The sequence below is a fragment of the Bubalus kerabau genome, chromosome 2 (assembly GCF_029407905.1).
Source record: "Bubalus kerabau isolate K-KA32 ecotype Philippines breed swamp buffalo chromosome 2, PCC_UOA_SB_1v2, whole genome shotgun sequence".
NCBI classification, from domain to species: Eukaryota; Metazoa; Chordata; class Mammalia; order Artiodactyla; family Bovidae; genus Bubalus; species Bubalus kerabau.
Window position 1 is genome coordinate 124962135 of NC_073625.1, and position 22184 is coordinate 124984318.

At 38.8% G+C, this 22184-nt stretch overlaps 1 protein-coding gene across 19 annotated transcripts in view; it reads right to left on the reverse strand.

The window, feature by feature from the left end:
• The window catches only part of LPP (LIM domain containing preferred translocation partner in lipoma), a 757468-nt gene that overhangs the window by 116457 nt on the left and 618827 nt on the right, over positions 1 to 22184 (reverse strand). For all 19 annotated transcript variants that reach the window (XM_055568750.1, XM_055568742.1, XM_055568745.1 and 16 more), the window contains one exon: positions 15001 to 15170. In XM_055568750.1, coding sequence (XP_055424725.1) covers positions 15001 to 15170 — 170 coding nt within the window. The remainder of the gene's footprint in view (positions 1 to 15000; positions 15171 to 22184) is intronic.

The following is a 22184-nucleotide window of genomic DNA, read 5'->3' on the forward strand; positions in this document are numbered from 1 at the left end:
AGAAACACAGGATATTCTAATCATCACTCCATCAACCAGTACCAATAATGCATTTAGACCTATAGCCAAAAGGTGCAACTCATTGCTATGTACAGAACTATTGTTGTTTAGTTGCTAAGTTGTGTCTGATTCTTTTGTGACCCCATGGAATGTCACCTTCCAGGTTCCTCTGTCCATGGGATTTTCCACGCAAGAATATTGGAGTGGGTAGCCATCCCCTTCTCCTGGGGTTCTTCCCAACCCAGGGATTGAACCCTCATCTCCTGCATTGGCAGATAAGATTCTTTACCACCAAGCCACCATAACTGCATCCTCCCAAAATTCATGTTGAAGCCCAAACTCACAATGGAATGGTATTTGCAGATGGGGCCCTTGGGAGACAATTGGTTTTAGATGACTTAAAGAGGCTGGGGTCCTCGCTATGAGATTAGTATCTTTATAAAAGCAGACACCACAGAGCTTGTATACACACACTCTCTCTCTCCCTGGCATGTGAGGGCACAATAAAAAAGGTGACCCTCTGCAAGCCAGGAAAAGAGCTCGTACCAGAAATCCACCATGCTGGTACCTTGATCTTTGATTTCCAGCCTCTAGCACTGTGAGAAATTTCTGTCGCTTTAAGCCACACAATCTATGGTATTTTGTTATGACCTGAGCAGACTAAGACATTTGTTTAAAAAAAAAAACAAAACCATAAAAAACTAGATACCCCCAGGGTGAGTGGTATTGTTTTGAGCATTATTTTGGAATGTGGAGTAAGATTTGAGCATGAATAGGGAAAAGAGACGCAAAGAAGAACAGAAAAAATGAGCTCTCCTCTTATGAATCTCACATTCCACACACATGTGGGTGAGATGGTTTGCCAATATAAGGTTAAGACAAAGGTGAATGATTAAAACAAAAGTACAGATAAAAACTCTGGGAAGACAGAGGAGGAAGTGCATATCTTCAGCTGGAAGGACATAGGGAAGGATTCGCAAGAGTGGTAACCCAACTGGGACCAGAGGGCTGTAAAAAAAAAAAAGACCTATCTGATGACAGGCCATCTGTTAGCTTGAATTTATTTAAGAGACAGGTAGAGGCTAAGATTTAGAGTGCAGAAGCTCAGAGTTCTGCTCTAATCCTATGATAATTCCTTCTTTTCCAAAGCCCTGGTTTTTTAAGCCTTGATTTTGTTAATTTGTAGAAAGCAATAGCAACACTTCTCACTCACCTGTCAGAGTAGAAAAAGAATGACTATATGATATTAGGAGAAACGAAAATGTACAATATGACTCATGTGCACTTTCCTCCATGAAGATGTTCTTTTTTAATTCCCCCTTTTCCTCCAAATGTCTCTATTCTCTTTCCTGAGTTCTTTCCTCTGACACCCTGGCACATTCAGTAAGATCTATTGTGTGGAGAAACTAATTGTCTACTTGTTATGGTTTTATAATAGAATTTACTTAAGAGTTTTTCCTAAACTAGAGTAAAAATATAAACGTTCACTTTTTTGTTGTTTAGTCCTGTCCAACTCTTTAGCAACCTCATGGACTGTAGTCCACCAGGCTCCTCTGTCCACGAGATTTCCCAGGCATGGGAAATACTGGAGTGGGTTGCCATTTACTCCTCCAGGGCATCTTCTTGATTCAAGGATCAAACCCGCGTCTCTTGTATCTCCTACACTGCAGGCAGATTCTTTACCACTGAGCCACCATGGAAGCCCTTTATTGATGTTAATTACTTCAAATATCTTTTAGCATTATTAAAGAACCCATAAAGTAAAAATAGCTTTTGTGGGACATGTATATCATCCAAAATAATTTTTGTAATTTAAAAACTCATCGCTTATGTTTGTTTGCGATTTTCAGATTTTTAGTGTTCTCAGTGCATCTGTGCATTCCTTACATCCCGAGCAACTCTTTCCCCCTCTCCTGGCATCTGATTTTACCACATTATAAGTGTAGGAGACTGAATTGTTAAATAATTGTCAAGTTAAAAAAATACTTTTGAAGACCTAGCAGGTGTGCCAGGGCCTTGTCACTATGAAGCCCTCAGAAAGAGTACTTGCCTTGCTATAAGGAGTGACGCCAACCTCGCCTGGCATCCCCTGACGCTGCAGGGAGGTGAGCAAAAAGGGAGATCCCCAAAGCAGGGTTTTTCTTTAAAGTAAGCCTTGCTGTGGGAGGGAATTACAGTGCCCCCTTCAAAGTCATCAGAACATCAGAGAACGTCCACTCTAACTCCCTGGCAATTTTTATCCAAGTTGGGCTTGTGTATTTGACCTTGAGCGCGGCAGCTCTTCTGAGGATTCTACAGCTGGAAGCGAGACAGCTGGCTTCACTCTCACATCCTTCCTTTCAATCTTTTGCATTTACATTTCAGCAATGACTGCTCACAGGCTTCCCGAGCCAAGTTCTCTTCTTTGCTTGTTATACACAGACTCCCCATTCCAAGATACAGCAAAGAGCAAGGAGTCAGATTCTTAGGAGACACTGGGATCTAGAGGGGAAACCCAGTCCCTTTCCAGCTCCTTACCCCAAATAAATATCAAAGCAGCCATAGACTCACATGTTGGGATAAGAACTAAGAAAAAGAAAAAAAAATGAATAAAATGTGATAACCCCTAACCCCAGCACACATACACTCTCTAAGGGTTTCAAATCAATAAGGAAATGTGCCTGAGTCTCAAATGACTATGCTGCTGCTGCTGCTGCTAAGTCGCTTCAGTCGTGTCGGACTCTGTGCCACCCCATAGACGGCAGCCAACCAGGCTCCCCCGTCCCTGGGATTCTCCAGGCAAGAACACTGGAGTGGGTTGCCATTTCCTTCTCCAATGCATGAAAGTGAAAAGTGAAAGTCAAGTCGCTCCGTTGTGTCCAACTCTTCCCGACCCCATGGACTGCAGCCTACCAAGCTCCTCCGTCCATGGGATTTTCCAGGCAAGAGTACTGGAGTGGGTTGCCATTGCCTTCTCCGCAAATGACTATAGAGAGGGTTAAATCCTACGAAGGGCTGCCCGGTGGCTCAGATGGTTAAGAACCTGCCGGCAATGTGGGAAACCTGGGTTCGATCCCTGGATTGGGAAGATACCCTGGAGAAGGGAATGGCTATCCACTCTAGTATTCTTGCCGGCAGAATTACATGGACAGAGGAGCCTGGTGGGCTACAGTCCATGGGGTGGCAAAGAGTCGGACATGACTGAGCGACTAAACCACCAAATCCTATAAGAGAAGGAGAAACAAAAGACGTGCATATTCAGGAAAGGCCACATCAATTTGGGGAAGTTCCAATAAGGCTTTTTAAGGCTGGATGACACAGATTTTCAAGTGATGGAGATGGGGAAAGGTACAAGACAGGAATCCAGTCTGGGCACAGAGAGAGAGGGCTAAGACAGCAATGGCTAGGGCAAGTGTCCAGTTGGGTCATGTGTTGTAAGGGAATGTGTAGGAGAGAGATGGGGGTAAAAGTGAAGTATCTGGGGACTACTTCTTACAGAGAAGGGGCTGCTGGTAGAGGCACAGGGATCTCAAACCTGAGCATACCTAAGAATCTGCCCCAAGAGCCTTGTAAAATATGCTAATTTTCTGGCTGTTTGTGCAGGAATTCTGGGGAGTGGTCCAGAATTTTACTTTTAATGAGGACTTCAGGGTGATCCCCTGGAGGAGGAAATGGCAACCCACTACAGTAGTCTTGCCTGGAGAATCCTATGGACAGAAGAGCCGGGTAGGCTATAAACCATGGGGTTGCAAAAGAGCTGGACATGACTAGCTACTAAACAGCAACGACATTATGACATCAAAGCAGTGAGCTCTGATGGGGAAACCAAGCTTCCAGAGTTTCATGGCTGGCCACTGCCCCTCAGACTCAGAATTCTCAAACCAACAATCTGAGGGTAACATTCCAGAAATGGTAATGCTGGTGAATAACTGACCTTTAGTGATTCAAGTTAGGCAAACTTCTCCTTTGCAGGTTTGGTAGGTATATCCCTGAAGCTTGGTCTGTGCAGTTATTTACCACTCAAAGCCCACATACGTTTCTACTACTAAGCCCTGTCAACTTCTCTGAACCCTCACTTAGGGGTTTAGAGGTAAGAAATACCACTTTCATTCTACTTGTGATGAAATTTAAGCCAAATGAAATGAGGTGGATACAGCATGGTAGCTGGCCTAGCTGAGTGTGAATGAGGTCTGACTTTAAATTCCATATTCTTTCTCTAACATTTTTTGCTGCTACATATAGGTCCCTTAAATGAAAGACTACATATCTTATTTAGGGTTCTTGAACTTATTTTTAGGCTTATTTTTAAGATCAATTTGAAAGCATAAACACACACTCACACATACACACTCACTCGCTCTTTCTCTCTCTCCTTTGCCCAAACCCTTTTTCTTTTAATTGAAAATGTATTTCATTTTTTCTTTTCTGAGGGTACAGAGCAGTTCAGAAGACCCTACTGATGCAGACTCCATGCTGTAGATGGGTAATTACCATTCCTTTATCCTTTAAGAGATACAAGATAAATATGAAAGAAAATGAGGAACAGACGCCTTCCCTATTTTCTTTCCACCCTTTTATCTCTAAAGTAGGAAGTTTACTGAACCACTGCCAACAATTCACTCAGCCTAATGAAGTGTATAAGTAATAGGATTAAATAATCTTAAGCCATTATTACAGTGGCCTGATGCTGACATTCATCCAAACTCTGGCAAACACCGAGTGGTGAGTTCATGCTTGATTTAAAAATAAACAAACTAGGGCAGTGGGAAGGTTCTAGCATAAAGTTTCAGAGGCATTTAACCTGGAAATCTGAAACTCTCCACCTTGGTTGGGGCTGAAGCAAATGCTGTCCTATTTCTAACCTCTCCAACCAGAATTTATGCAACCCAACATTTTCTAGGGATGTTTCTCTGGGGCCTGTAGCCGCATATGGTTAAACCTCTTCATGTCAGTCCCAAAGAAAGCAGGTAGTTCTTTGAAGGCATCAGCAAGGCTCATGGTTTCTATTCCTGCCTCTGACATTAATAAACCATATAACCTCAGGCAAATCAGTCAGCTTTCTTGGGCTTTAGGTTTTCTCTGCTATAAAAATGACTTTATTGACTTTCTGAGGCTCCTCCTGGCCCTTAAACAGAGTTCAAATCTATGACAACAGATCAGGATGGGAACTGGAGGAGAGGTTCTGTTCAGTTAGGTATCTTTGTTGTTCCAGGCAGTCTACTTACATGTATGAGCTTTACTACCCTTACCAGGATAGGACTACCTTAGAGCTTTCAGGGACGTCTGTGGTGGGCAGTAATCAAAATTAGCAAAGGGTTGGGGTCTATCTGGGGAAAAAGGCTAAATAAAAACCATTAGCAAAGAACATTGCAGTAACTATTCCTCTCCCACTAAAAGCTGTGCTGTTGTATAATTATAGGGTGCTGATATAAATGCCTGTTAAAGTAAGAGGTGCTTTCCAAAGCATATTCAACCCCAGAATCATTTCACTCATGAGTTAATTATTCCTGTAAAATTTTATCACATTCTTCATTTAGATCATGTATGCCTTTAAACGTTTGTCTAGGTGCTTTATATTTTTGTTATTTCTGTATAAAGATTTTTTTCCTGTTATATTTTCTAAACATAAATTCCTAATTTTAATGTTGGTAGGTGACTAAACTTTTGTTATTCTAATACTCTAGGTTTCCTCAGATTTTCTGCAACAATTATCATAACATCTGTAAATGTTTATACATCCTAGTCTTATAATTTTGAGTAAAGAAGTCTCAGAAATGTAGGCATGATACAATGGCATTCATTTAAAATTAAGAAACAATATATGCAAACAACACAATTATATATACATGCATACATTCTGGTCTTCCCTGGTGGCTCAGTGGTAAAGAATCTGCCTGCAATGCAGGAGAGACAAGAGACATGGGCTTGAGCCCTGGATCAGGAAGATCCTCTGGAGAAGCAAATGACAACCCAGTCCAGTATTCTTGCTTGGGAAATCTCGTGGACAGAGGAGTCCATGGGGGTGCCAAGAGTCAGACATGACTTAGCAACTAAATAACAACAACAATACATATATATTAGAGATAGGTAGTAAAACTACAAATAAATGCGTAGCTATAATAAAAAACAAACTTAGTATAGTAGCTACCTCTATACAGGAGTCTTGAGCAAGTGATTAGGGACAAGAACCTAAGAGAGTTCAACTGAATTTCTAGTGTTTTATTTCTTAAACTGGATAATGTGTACATGGAATTTAATCTTATTTTATTTTTTTATTTTTGTGATGGAAATATTATGTAATTGGCATATATATATAAAACAAAGATAAGGTCATACATACATGTAAATATATATGTATGTGTATATATATACTTTGTTTCTAAATTTTCATTACAAAGGCTAGAATGTTAAGAATAATATTAACATAATAGCAGGAATCCTACAAAGATCTAGGAAAATCTAGAAAGAAGGCTCACCATTAGTTTATCAAACTTGTACATCTTCTTTTTTCTTCTATTTTACTTCAGTTATTTTTATTTTTTTGAGTTACTGCAATTGTTTTTATTTTTAAACAAGAATCTGTGATAAATTTCATTAAGTGCCCTTTTGGCATCTATGAAGATGATTATCTAGCTTTTTAAAAAATTTGATATATCAATACATTGACATGTTAAAAGATTCCCAACACTGTTCTACCATTGGAATCATGAAGTAACCTGAGTTGTTTCATTATGTGGCATTCAATCTGTTAACATTTCATTTAGAATTTCTGCATTTATGAAAGTTTGATCAGCATAGAGTTCTCTGTTGGGAGCAACCTAGGTTAAGTATTATTAATCAGACTCAGGCTGGCTCTTCAAGATAATATGGGAAGCTTATTTTCTCTTGCTGAGCTCTGAAAGTTGAAATAGCACAGGAATCAGTTGTTCTTCAAAGATCTGAAAAATTCTGTTAGTAAATTTCTTGGTTCTTTCTCAGGTGATAGCTCCGCATTTCATCCAGGCTTATGAGGTTAAGTTTCCTTCCCTTGTATTTAGTTTTGCACAGAAAATATCCTCTTTTATATAAAATTTTAATTGCAATAATATTGAATGTCTCTAGACCTATCCTGAAAGCTTCTTTTTCATTCCTAATTTTCTTTAATTTTTATTCTTCCCTTTTTTCTTGATTATCTTCACTGGATGTTTCTTTTGTTGTGTTTTTCAAAGAATCATCTCCTGGACCTAAAAATTCTAATAATTTTCAGTGTATTGATAACTGCCTTTATTTTACATAATCCTTTCTCCCTTTGGATTGATTTTGTTGTCCATTTCTAGCTTTTTAAGTGAAGTGAAGTCGCTCAGTCGTGTCCGACTCTTTGCAACCCCATGGACTGTAGCCTACCAGGCTCTTCTGTCCATGCGATTTTCCAGGGAAGAATACTGGAGTGGGTTGCCATTTCCTTCTCCAGGGGATATTCCTGACCCAGGGATTGAACCTGGGTCTCCCACATTGTAAGCAGACACTTAACCATTTGAGCCACCAGGGAAGTCTAGCTTTTTAAGTTCATATATTTGCACTCTTTCTTATTGCAATGAAAAGATTCTAACTTTAAGTGGAATTCAAATTTAGCTGCATTGTATTCTCCTTTATCATTCAGGGCTATCATTATCACTACATTCTAAGAATTTTTTAATCCAAGAGTGTGTTTGTTCATCCTTTTATAGATTTCTTATCTTACTATACTATTGTGTACAACTCTGCCAGTAAAAATATGAACTATTTCCATTTTCCTTTTAGACTATAATATGATGCTTTTCTAAGTCTTCTATGAAGATTTGGAAAGAAGATATAACCTCTTAGGTTGTATGGATTAGCTCAATCATATTATTCAACTTCTATAATTGGTTTGTCAGAGACTACAAGAAATGTGCTAAAGTTTTATAACTATAGTTTTACCATTTTAAGGCTATATTTCATCAATATATTTATATCATATCATATATATCATCAATATATTTATATCATATATTTCAATGTAATGCTATTTACTGAATAAAGGCTCAAGTTGTTCTTTGGGAACTCTGATTTAACATATTTTTTTTTGCTTGTTTGGTGGTTTTGTCCTAAAACTGTACTTTGATATTAATATTATAGTTAGTAGGTAATTAATGTTATTTCCCATTGGTCTGAATTTGCCATTACATCTTTTCCAATCTCTTTAACTATTAGTTTTATTGGTTCATGGCTTATCACCATTTTATTTCCCACACATGTTTTGATTAATTTATTTGTCTGCTGGAATATTTCTTTGAGTCACTTTTTTAGCAAAGGGCGTGTACATAAATACTCTTTTTGAGTGTCAATGGAATATTTAAAAGCTACTTCTAAGGAAGACAAAGTTTGATATACTATTAAGTAATAAAAGCAAGTTATGAATGAGTACGACCTCATTGTGTTTGCGTGTATGTGTAAATATTTATACAATGGGTTGGCCAAAAGGCTCATACAGATTTTTTCTGTAAGTTGTTACAGAAAACTCCAAACAAGCTTTTTGACCAACCCAATAGCTGTGTGGTTACATTTACAAACACATGTCCATACTCAGATAACACTGAAATGGAAAAGAAATATGTGGTAAAATGTAAACTGTTAAAACATTTAGACAGCAGAACTATATACCTTTTAAAATATTTTCCAGTTTTTCTCTAATAAGCAAATAATACTTAAAAACTGAGGTTTCATTGTTTTTTTTTTAAAGAATTACTACCATAAGAAAAAATAGTCTGAGCTCAATGTGGTAATAGAGAAAAATTAATAAAGGAAAAGGAAATATAGTAATAATAAGTAAGATTTACAATTATTTGTTGGATATGTGGAAAGAACTGGATTTGAGAATCAAAAGCCAGAGTCAAGTCCTGGCCTTGACACTCATGCTCTATGGAACTAAGCAAACCAAAGTTTTCTAAAACTCAATTTATTACTACTGGGAATGAATACAATAATAATTGCATCTACTTTCTAAGATCATGAGAGAATGACATGAGATAAAAGTACTTGAAAAAGTTAAAGCACCACATAAACATCAGTTATTTGTATATTATTTTTAACCATAAGAAGAGGCTTTTGCCTTAAGAATCAAGGCATTTCAAAGACAGCAAAAAGTAAATGCTCAAGAAAGTGAGGGGCAGCAATTTTACATCGGTAGAAGTTTAGACTTTCAGGTTCTATAGTACTGGAAGATATGATTCATGTGGTCATCACTAAAAATCGTGGAGATTTTAAGTCTATAATCCCAGGGGGCTGTCAGTATCTATATTTTTAGAAAGCTAAACTCTCGTTTCAGAGCAGCAGTATGGATCCAGCAATAAAATGCAAGTTAGATCTGTTCCCTAGTCTTCATTTTGGCTATTACTTTGAAAACATCAAAACCACTGTAAACAGGACAAAGGATCTCCCCCTTGTCTGTTTCACAAGGTTCTAATAGGTATGGTAAGGTACAGTTAAAGAGGCTCAGGAGCATTATAAAATGCAAGCGCCCGTGCAAATGGAAGAGATAACTATTCATAGTAGTTAACATGGTTAAGTCTCTCAAGAGTATACTTGACAAATTCTCCTCTTGCTTGAATCATTTTTCTCCTTCCTGGGACAGTGCCTGTGGGATGATGTAACATTAAGAAGAAAGTGTGTGTGTGTGTGTGTGTGTGCATGTAAAAGAGAGAGGGAGAGAGGGAGAGGAAGATGAGAGAGCAGAAATGGGTAATTAAGAAAAAAGAAAGGAAGTTCATGTGAATTTTTCAAGTTTAGTCTAAACTCTCAGGTCCTTTCCTAATACCCACATAAAGCACAGGCCATAACTGCTTTTACAACATTTTATTAGGAGAAGTTGAGCATCTAAAAGGACTAGTTCCCTGTGGAGGTACAAAACCTGCCTCTTAATGCAGCTTGAAGAGTTAGAACGCTTTGCCTGCAGCCATGTAGTGACAGAGAGAGCAAAAGACTGTGTGTGTTGGCCACTAATGTGTCAAATTCAGGGACTTTCAAGTTTTTAGTCTCCTGTGGAGTTGGCCTCCGATTTCCTGAGGTCTTTTAATCACTTAGATTGTAACTGTAATAAAAATGTCTGTACTAACTTCCACTGCTGGAGAGTTAAGGGTTGGATTCCATCCACTCTGAGTAAGAGCCCTGGTTTAGGGCAAGATCCTTGGCTGCCATTTCATAAACAGACTTGCTGAGAGTCTCTGATGCACTAGGTCTTTAGGTCCAGACTCTTCGGCAATGCTAAGAACACAGCAGCTCTTTTATAAATCCGTCCTTAGGAGTAAACCTGCCCACTAAGGGCGGGGGGCCACAAGCGTGGCAGGCACAGTTGCTGCTGCGCCAACACAAACATCTTCTTAAGCAAAACATGAGCTGCTTCTTCTCACATCTGTCCTCATGCTCTTTCTATGACATCTATTTATTTCAGTATTTCCATAGCAACTGCAGCTATTAAATTATCCCAAACTTAGAGGGTTTCTAAATTCTATCAAATTAAGCTAAGGGAAAAAGCAACAATAATAATATTATTAATCAGGTCAAGCCCTGATATTAGTAAACCACTTCTTCATGATGTACAAAATATTACACTTATTTACTCCTTCCCTTTGAAGACCAGGAAGAAGTTATTACCTCCCTTTAATAAATGAGGATACTGGTACTCAGAAATTAAATTACCTTGCTAACATCACACCAGGAGAGCAAGGACTAGAACCCTGTATACTTACTTATACTACTTTTCTTCCCTAGGAAGTTAGTGCTCTTAATTTTAATCTGTTCATTTATATAAATCCACTAGAATAACCAAAACTAAGTTTTAAGAGACCTATCATCAAAGTATAAAAGAATCTCATTGATTTTGCTAATTATAAAAACTCAAATTAAAAACCGTTACATAATGTACCTATTAAATTGATTCAAAACAAATGTAAACAAACCTCTTCAAGCGGATAGAGGTTATAGTTTAACATTTGGTCTTGTTATTGCTCCCGGTTCTGAAAATTGGAAAAAAAATCTTCTTAAATCTAGAAAAAGTTCTCCAAATTGCTGTAAACTTGGTAACATAAATCAAAGGATTTACGTTTAGAAAGTAATTCAAAATAAAATAACATAAAACATTTTACTCAGTTATTTATAGGCATGTTATATACAATACTCGGAGAAGGCAATGGCACCCCACTCCAGTACTCTTGCCTGGAAAATCCCATGGGTGGAGGAGCCTGGTAGGCTGCAGTCCATGGGGTCGTTAAGAGTCGGACACGACTGAGCAACTTCACTTTCACTTTTCACTTTCATGCATTGGAGAAGGAAATGGCAACCCACTCCAGTGTTCTTGCCTGGAGAATCCCAGGGACAGGGGGGCCTGGTTGGCTGCCGTCTATGGGGTCGCACAGAGTCGGACATGACTGAAGTTACTTAGCAGTAGCAGTATATACAATACTAAACGATTGAAAAATACCCAATATCTTTCTAGTGGCAAATGCTTTTAAAAAGGAGTATGTAAACATAATTTAAAAGTAAACAAAAAGCTAAAAATGGAAATTATTAACAATGGAAAGCTATGTACATATTCACATTAAATTAATCAATAGAAAATACAAAAGAAAGCATGTATAAAATTAGTAAAGAGGATTACAGTGCCTTAATGAATCAAATTTGTTTAATTGCAGCTATATACATGTAAGATTAAGGATTTAAGAAATCATTGGAAAATATAAATAACCATTGAATCAAACATAAAGCCATAACTGGTGTATTTTTACCTAAATTATGTAAATAATTGATGACTAATTTAGGCAAGAGTAAATTAAATTATTTTAGACTAATCTCCTTCCTGAACTCAGAACATCAAACAGGGTGGTCCTTACACAGGAATAATTATCTAACTAAACCACTCTCTTCACTATTCTGACTCCATCAATAACAACAACAAAAGGCACAGACTAGGCCCAGCGATAGGCTTTCTCCATTCTGTACAGGACACTTTTCAGACATCTCCTTTCCACTAATGGAACAGGAGGCAACTGAATGAACGACATTGCTGGTGCTTCCTGTTCTAAGGGCTTTGGCTCCAAGAGAGATGCACACAGCCCTACGGTCCTCCTTCATACAAACTCCATCTTCAAACATTTCATTTTATCCTCGCAGCTCCCCCACCATCCCGCTGAAGAGAACTCTTTACATTTTTAGTGTTGCAGCTTACCGGTCTTTTGAAATTTCAGAAGAAATTAAAATGCTAAAACATCTATCTGAGGGCTTGAGTGCTGTGCTGAACTCTGAAATCAATATCAAACAAGGGTCTTTGAGTAAAGCTTAACTGAATTCTGATAAAAATTAAATTACATTTAGAGTCACCACGGATAGATCTCATTAAAGAAAAATCCTGATTAAAGTTTCTTCAGAGGGAATGAAGTCAAAAAGGATGGTAAGAATTTCCATTATTTGAATTCCTTCACTTTTTCCAAGGATGTGGTTAAATATCACCCAGTGTTCACTGTCATGAGCATACTATAGGAACAGGCAACCAAGACCCAAGGAAACACATCCTCAAGAATCACTGAGCTGCTTGCTTGAAACGGAGGCAGAAGCCTTAGTCTACCAGAGTAAAAGCCCATATTAGCCAGCTTAGACTTTCTTCAGTTTTACTACACACTCTGGAGAGTAAGCAAAGCATTAAAAATGGGAGAGGGGTGTGTCTGAGACTTCCAAGCATGGTGCCTCTCACTGCACATGTTAGGTGCTCGCTTTTCAAAAGTGCTAAATAGGCCAGAGATTTTATCAAAATTAATTTCAGAGCAATACTCATCCCACTACCGTTCCCTGAGCCAGCTCAGTGTGCTTTACAAGAATTACCACATTTCACATTTGTAAGTCTTGGGAAAAATCCTGCAATAATCACCATTATATATGAGAAAACAGGCTTAGAAAGATCAAGTAACTTTCCCGAGGAGACAAAGTTTTAAGTGATGTAACCAAATTCAAACCCATGTTCTTCATACTGTGTTCTATTGTTTCCCAATATTGTCCATGTGATTCCTAACTAGGAAGGGATGAAAACTGAAGGAGGCAGCCACTGGAGCGTCAACCAAGTAGTGAGAATCAACACTGCACTCCAAAAAAAAAGGGTGAAAAATAGACACAAGAACTACAAAAAAAAAAAAAAAAAAAACCAGTATTCTGTGGTCACTTAGTGTATGGACAAACAGCCAGAGGTGCTTCTGGAAGCTCTGCTGACATTGCCACAGAACACACTGCAATAAATAATTTCACTGTGGCCCTAGATCATTGTGAATGACAGTCCATACTACTTATTTACAGGGGATTTTGCAATTTTCTCTTTCAACAGAGATTTTTAAGAGTGATATTTTAAACATTCTTATTTATTAAAGACGTAGATTTTTGTTCACTATTCTTTTCCTGATATGTAATTGTTCCTTCCAAATCAATGGGACATCACTGTGTTTGTATTTATATTCTGGATAAACTAAAGCCTTATTGTGTCTGCACTGAATATGAGACTGTGTGAACCACTGAGGTTAATCTCAGCTCTGACACTAATAAAATGACATAAGTCATTTTCTTCCTCTCTGTATTCTCACTTCTAAAGAGAGGAGTTAGACAAATGATCTTAAGTTTTTTTTCCAGCTGCAGCATTGTGTGGCACTATAATGATGCTATATGTGACTAAGTTGCCTTTAGGGAGGAAAATGAGATAAAATTGAACTGGAGAGATGCAAAACAATATTTCATCTTGCAAGATCTTAATCTCAAAGAGATTTCAGATCTGTGCTACAGATTCCAGAGCTGCAATGAGTTAGAGCTGTCAGATTATGGGAAAATCCCAATGAGGCCAGAAACTTCTGCAATAAACTTGAACCTCGGGGCTCCACCAAGCTATGTATAGCTTCCAATACCTTGCACCCGAGGTTTCTCTTATGTTGAAATGCTGTGGGGGCTGAGGGCCAAATCATGCCTCTTGTGTGGGTTTGCAAAAAAGCACTACTTTTTCCACTGATAAGCATTCAACAGAGAGATAAAATCATGTAGAAGGATGGCAAGGAAATTTACTTTAGGTTTAAAAAGTTTATGTTCATTTACCAAACTGCTCTATCAGAAGACAGCTTAATGTGTAGATTTAAGTAGTCTGGCAAACAGCTAAGATAATGGGACAACAAGTATTTTATAGTCACTCAACTATGTTATTAAAATATAATTGTGAATTTAAGGAAAGGAAACAGCACAACTATTTTCCTTTAAGGTACTCTAAAATATGAACAGTTTATCTAATTGCATCATTGAAAATTTGCTGGGTATGACAGGTTAAGGGCTTCCCTGGTGGCTCAGTGGTAAAGAATTCACCTGCTAATGCAGGAGACATGGGTTTGATTCCTGGATCAGGAAGATCCCCTGGAGAAGCAAATGAGGAAATGGCAACCCACTCTAGTATTCATGCCTGGGAAAACCCATGGACAGAGGAGCCTGGTGGGGCTTCAGTCCATGGGGTCCCAAAATAGTTGGATACAACTTAGAGGACTAAATAACAATGACAGGTTAGAGAAATTCTGGGTAGAAAGAAGGTGATTCAATCATCCCAGGAGTTTGAAAGAGTACTTACAATTCCCAAGGCCCTGCAACATGTTTCTCTACAAATATGACATCAAATATAGAGTGAGGCTTAATAATCAGAGGTGTGACTCTGCTACTTGGGAAACCTGATGCTTCAAGGCGGAACATGTTAGCTTGTACATATATGCTTGTAAGCCCCAGGGCGCTGATCTTCCTGGCAGACCACTAACTGAATGGTAGCCCCCGCCAATGCACCTTTTAACCTCAAATGAACAAGGGATATAGGGATAAAAATTAAGATATGCCAATCTATACACTAGCACAGTTTGAAATCTAATCAGAAGCAAAGACCCGAGGGCTATATTTGATCTGGAGTGATCCATATTTTGCCTTAGACGTCATTCTAGTAAATTACCCGAGGACTGAATCTGAACTTACAATGTAGCAGGGCTCGCAGTAGGCTTTCTTCTCCACCGCGTAGAAGGGCTGCCCTCGGAGCTTGTTGTTACAGATGATGCAGGTAAAACAATCCACGTGGAAGACCTGATCCATGGCAGTGCATCCTGTCCCTTCCCCAACTACGTTTTCCCCACAGCGAGCACAGCGGCCTGAAAGAAAAAAGGGATTGACTGTAAAGAACACCTGTAGTTCTTCTAAAGAGGACACCATGGGTGACACAGTACATTTGTCAAGTCAGCAGCAGCAACAGCCTCACCACCACTATCATCAAGATCACAGTGACTGTGGCAGCCACCACGAGGCCAGCACCATGGGAATTTTACAAACCAGCTGAGGGGCTGACTCTCATAGACAAGGTCCCATGGGAAGTGACCAAGTAGAACTCGGGTCTTCTGATGTGGAGGCCAATGCTCTGCCTCTGATCTCACACAGAAATGGAAGAGAAACTCGACTAAGGATGGTGGGAGTGGAAAGCACAGCATTCTTTCTCCTCGGAGCTACCAGTTAGATTGTGAGGAAACTGGGTCCAAACTCAAACTTCAGCTCCTTCTACAAAAGCCTGGGTTGCAAAGCCTCTGCGTCCAGTCCTTAGTGACAGGCAGATAAAAAAAAAAGTAGTCTCTTTTATTTCCAGACAGCACTGATTGTTTTTTCTCATATTGAGCTGGAATGCTTCCTCACTGTTACCCAATAGTCCCAGTTCTGTCTTTTAAGGCCTCAAGAAATGCATCTCATTTCTTACACTTGACACCCTTTAAGATATTACAACTCAGCATTGCCTCTAAATCTGTTTACAGTTTGAATATCCCTTAATCATGCAACAGTTCCACAGACTGTAGGGTTCTGAGTCCCTCATGGTTTTGATTGTTATTGTCCAGCCCAGTGTTCTGTAAATTTTCAGCATTATTACATTGATCCCTGGGGCTCCTGACCACATATGGACATCATGTTTAGCTTGAAAAAAAACTGCATTAAGTTTTTAACTAGAGCATTAAAATGTAATTTCAAAAAAAAAAAAATTGTGTAATGGAAGGGCATTGTGCCGGCTACAGTCTATATCCATAACTGACTGCATTTTGGGAATCTTAAGCCAGAGGCCACAGTCACATTCATTTTCCCCTTCTTATTCTTTATTTCTATGAAGGCAAAAAGTCTTAACAGGTTATTACAAGTTCATTGGAAATGTCAGCAAGAATCGACAGACTTTCAGAAATAAGCTTTAGCAAGCCTAGTGCTTTTCTCGGTGCTTTATATATATTAACTCATTTCATATTCACAATAACTTATATGGCAAGTAATTGCTATTCTTATCTTACAGATGAGGAAACTGGCTTACAAAAGTGGTTAACTGCCTTCTAACCCAAGCAGTCTAACTTCAGTGTTGATGGTCCTAACCACTCTGCTGTCTTGCCTCTGCTTAGTTCTGTGCATCAGGACTGCACACAGAGCTGACACTATGGATAAATCTCTTACTAAAGACTGCTTTCAGCGCTCCATCACATTGGATTGACTACCATTTAACACCTAAAAGGGATGGGGGTTAAATATTTCAACTCAGGAGAAAAGAGGCAAAGGTGTTTCTAATTCCCTCTGGTTGCACTGGTCCTGGGAAGTATTTCTTAATATATTTTGTTGCAGCATTTAAGTATAGCCCAAACTTTAGAACATTTTACCCCTAAAGAATAGACCCAACTATAGAACATTTTCCTGCTAAAGAATAAGAAATATTAAATGCTGAAAAAAATGTCAAACTCTTCAGCACTTGATATTTTTTTGAAGTCTTGATAACATATTCTTGACATTTGATAAACTTTAATAAACTGTGTGGCTTGATTTACAAATTTATATCAAAGAGTGAACTTGTATCTGTTTTTATTATAAGATGTATAACCTTAGAAAAGTACTTTAAAATTTTAGACAGTCATTCCCTTCAGTAACAAAGCTAGGACTACCATATGGCACCACTGTGGTGATTATTCAGGAAAAAACCCCCAAAACTTAACTGGTTTATTAGAAAGCTCACTATATTATGTTTGAAAAGGATGTTAAAAGTCTTGAGACTTTATGCCACTATCTGATAATATTTCATTACAAAGAACATACTGGAAATTGCAGGTAAATGGATCACCAATCCATAACATATAATTTTAAGAATTACATCATAATCACAGCTTTCAAAAATGTTTTTCTCGACTGCTTGTGCAAAGTAATCACATTCACTCCAGTGTATATAGATTCATTTCCAGTATTTATACTAACATCATGTTCACTAACACATTTTTAATATTTAGCTGAACTGATCTTTATGGTATTATCTTTATGACTATTTTTTCCACTTTAAAAGAATCATTCAAATCAGTGATCTAGTCTGGAAAAGTGAACAAATAGTGTAATGAAATAATAATAATCCTTTTAAAATGTAGGTTTAGCAGCCACAGAAAAAAAATGCTAATATGAAAATACTGTGAGCTGAATGGCACTGTTAGTGAACATCAGTTAAATACCACCAATCCACACAGGTTTCGTGGCACATATGCAATCATTAAGAATGTGATGATTCATTAAAAGCATATTGGATTCCTGTGAATATTATAATTTTACATTTTATATTCATTAAATGCAAATCAACAAAATAATTATTTACTACTCTTTCCTTTTGTAGACACCAAACTGGACTTCTTGAGACTCCATCAGGGACTACCAGTGATCTGTAGACCACACTTTGGAAAAAAATTTGTTCTGGCCAAATGTTATTGACTATTAGTCATGGTGGTTGATGAGGCAGGTAGAGGTCAGATTAGATCAGTCGCTCAGTCGTGTCCAACTCTTTGCAACTCCATGAACTGCAGCACGCCAGGCCTCCCTGTCCATCACCAACTCCCGGAGTTCACTCAGACTCATGTTCATTGAGTCAGTGATGCCATCCAGCCATCTCATCCTTTGTCATCCGCTTCTCCTCTTTCCCCCAATCCCTCCCAGCATCAGAGTCTTTTCCAATGAGTCAACTCTTCGCATGAGGTGGCCAAAGTACTGGAGTTTCAGCTTTAGCATCATTCCTTCCAAACAAATCCCAGAGCTGATCTCCTTCAGAATGGACTGGTTGGATCTCCCTGCAGTCCAAGGGACTCTCAAGAGTCTTCTCCAACACCACAGTTCAAAAGCATCAATTCTTCGGCACTCAGCCTTCTTCACAGTCCAACTCTCACATCCATACATGACCACAGGAAAAACCATAGCCTTGACTAGACGAACCTTTGTTGGCAAAGTAGAGATAGAGGTAGCGATTATGATTCCAGAGCATGGTTGCCAAAAGTGTCAAATCTAGAATCCAAAGGCTGGAGCTTACATGGTTTATGGAGAGCTTGAGAGCTACCGATGAGGATCTAGGGGAAAATTTCAATCACTGATAAACGGGAAAGGTCAGAACAGAGCCCTGAAGGTCAGGATGAAGGTCAGATAAGCTTTGGAATGCTCACTGTATTTAATAGGCATTCCTTAGCTATTCACTTTTTGTCCAGTTCTATAATATTTATGCTCTAGAAGGAAATGACAACCTACTCCAGCATTCTTGCCTGGAGAATCCCATGCATAGAGGAACCTGGCAGGCTACAGTTCACAGGGTCACAAAGAGCTGGACATGACTGAAGTGACTTAGCACACAGCACAAAATCTGTATGATACCCGGACCACGTCACTGCCTTTCACATTAATTGCGAGACTATATACATCCTATAGTCATATGACAAAAGGTGGTGTCGTCTGAGAAAGTGCTTTGGGGATGTGGAAGGAACACTACACCTGAGATGGCTCAGGAAAGGTTTTGTGGAGAAAGAGGCATTTAAGTCCAACCTTAAAGGATGAAATTGTGACAGGTAGGGATGGAAGAGAGAAAACATTCTAGTATTTCCACAAGAGGGGATGAGTGGCTAGGCTTCCTGGATCCAAAACCTCTGCAGTGGCTGGGTGGCAGAACAACAAGGTTTTGTCCTGGCAGGACAACAAGGTTTTGTCCTCTCAGCTATGAAAGCAGATGGACTGTGTTCACAAGGAACAGTCTTCTCCTTTATATTTTGGAGAATATTCTTCCAGAGTGGGTCAGGCTAATATGCTAGACCCAGACATGACCAGCACTGCTGCTTCCTGTACTTTTCCTATTCTTGGGAGAAATCGGGGACACCAGGCTTGAGGGCAGTCAGTCTGGCACCTTTAAAATCACAGGCACAGAAAAAGAGCGGAGAACAAAAATTAAAAATAGGACTACACATCAGCAGGACGGAAAAGGTGCCCGAATGTTCCCTTTTTGTATTAACAAAAATTTACAAACTATGCCTTTTACGGAGACATTCACAATGGAAAGAAAGTTAATCTAGCATAGCTCATCCTTGCTCCTAGAGGGGCTGGTGCTACACATCATTAAAAGCATCCCATGATCTTGCTGCCCATCTTAGAGAGAAGTATCTCAGTGCTTTTAAAGGAGAAAAACCAGGGGAATGGTACCAGACTCGGAGGCATCAGAGCATGAAGGAAACATAATTGATTAGGGGCCAATGGGAAGTTAAGGGTCAAGATCAGACCCAAGGCTGGTGAGAGGAGCTTATTGGCAAAGCTCAGTATAGTAACCTAATGGCAGAGGGTTAGACAGACTGGGGGGAATTCCGTCAGTGAATTGAGATGCCTGAACTAATAAAAACGTGTCCCTGTATTTTTGTTTGTTGTACATATGGCTTTATATCGACCATGGAGCCAGTCAGAGATTCTTCCCACCGCTCCCCCTTCATCTCCCTTACCCCAGCAACTATCACAATCTCTGCAAAATCTCTGAAATGCTTCTTTTCCCTCACATGTCTGCTGACCACATTGGGCTTATTATCTTTCATGGGCCATTGCAATGAATTCTTGATTGTTCTGCTCTCTCTGATTTACTCCCTCTTAAAAATGTAAAGAGGGCTTCCCTGGTGGCTCAGTAACAAAGAATCTGCCTGCTAATCTAAGTTCGATCCCTGGACCAGGAAGATTCCCTGAAGAAGGAAATGGCAACACACTCCAGTATGCTTGCCTGGGAAATCCCATGGATAGGGGAGCCTGGTGGGCTATAGCCCATGGGATCGCTAAAGAGTGGAACACGACTTAGCAACTACACAACAGGGAATGGAAAGACTTTCTGGTGGTCTTACCACTTGAGCTCATTCGAAAAGACCTTGATGTTGGGAAAGATTAATGGCAGGAAGAGAAGGGAATGACAGAGGATGAGATGGTTAGATGGCATCACTGACTCAATGGATATGAGTTTGGGTAAACTCCGGGAGTTGGTGATGGACAGGGAGGCCTGGCGTGCTGGGGTTCATGGGGTCGCAAAGAGTTGGACACGACTGAGCGACTGAATACTTGAGCTAAGTCTAGAAGTTTAGTTTTTGAAAAAGTCACTTTAGGAATGGCATGGGTACAGAATGACATTACAGGCAAATCTAGTTAAACTAGGGAGGTAAACTAGTGGGATCTGGGTTTTCCTTTTTAATGGTTTCAGCTTTCTCTTCTTGACATGTCAATTTATTTCCTGCACAATATGAAAATACAATTTCATTTAAAAATGATGTCCTTGTGATAGTACAGAATTAATACAATAGATCATAGACCACCTTCTGCAAACCCTCCTTGTTTCCGAGGTGAGACTGAAAATATCCACAGTACTTTTGAGAGTTGGTGCCATGGCAAAAGAAGTTAACATATTCCCAAATTGAAGCCTTATTCAGCATCAAAAGTAAACTAGTACAGAGACTTCCCTGGCAGTCCAGTGGTTAAGACTCCACTTCTACTTCGGGGTGAGGTTTTGATCCAGGGCCTGGAAACTACTAATAAGATACTGCATGCCATGTGGCACTCACAAAAAGAATAAATGAAAAAAGAAAAAAGTAAACTAGTATATTTATTCATTCAGACATAAAGCCAGGTCACACTTGTCTTCATAGCATCCTTGCTAACTGACAGAAATTTCAGGCATAAGCAAAATTAATATTCTATCTTTAAATATTATAATGAAACTCTATATGCCAATTGTGTGATGGATCGGCTTTCTTACTAAGTACCTTCTAAAATATATTCTGAACAAAGTCCTGTTCCAAAAGTTGAATCAATAAGGTTATACCAGGGTAGTGAAATGATAGCAAGTTATTCCTAGAAGAAAGCTTGCTCCATTTTACCCTCTGTGTATCCACTGGAGTTATCTTCCTAAAGTACAGCTTCTGTTAAATCTATTCAGAAATTATCTTCCACTGAAGGTATAAAAAGATCATAGAACAAGTTTGTACTCTTCATGTGACAGGTCCACATGCCATTCACTGAAGGTTCTAGGATGATGCACTTTCTATTCAGCACAGCTTTTACTTTATGGAGCCGTGTAGTATTAATACATGTAATAATAGACAACCTGTTTTTGTAAACTGCTTAAGTCCTAGGACAGTGATTCTCAACCTTGCTAGTATGTTGAAATAATCTGTAGAATTAAAAAACAAACAAACAAAAAAAACCCACTGCTCTCTGGGTCCCAGCTCCAGAGGTTCTGATTTCCTTGGACTGAGTTGGGATGTCTTAGGATTGGACTTTTTAAAAGCTCTCCAGGTGATTACAACGTTCAGGCAAGTCATGCTACTATTCCAAGGGGTGTATGTTTTTATATTGCTCGTCAGGATAACAGCTGATAGCTATTACCCAAACACTTCATCTGCATGCAAGACAGTTAAGGGACAGATTGTCAACCATGAGTTGGCTGAAAAAATAAAAGAAATTTCTGTGGCATCATAATATATCTTACTTTTTCATGAACAACAGTAATTTCCCTAATGCCGTCTCTTTATGTCTTAGACTGAAGAGTTTTCAGTGGCTTTCCATCCACTGATAACATAAATGAAGAGAATCAGCTAAGTTACCATAAAATAATTTGCCAGCATTAAGCCAGAGAAAGCAGTTCACATACACTAAATACAAGCCCACCTATAGAACAGGCTTCTTTTGTGCTGTAAATAAATTTAACATATGGCACTGCTATATGGCCTTAGACAATACAAAACACACAAAGAATGTCAACAAACAGCCATTTAAGGTGTGATATCACATTCCATACATCATACATCAAACTGAGATTTACTATTTTTTTGGACTCTACTTTT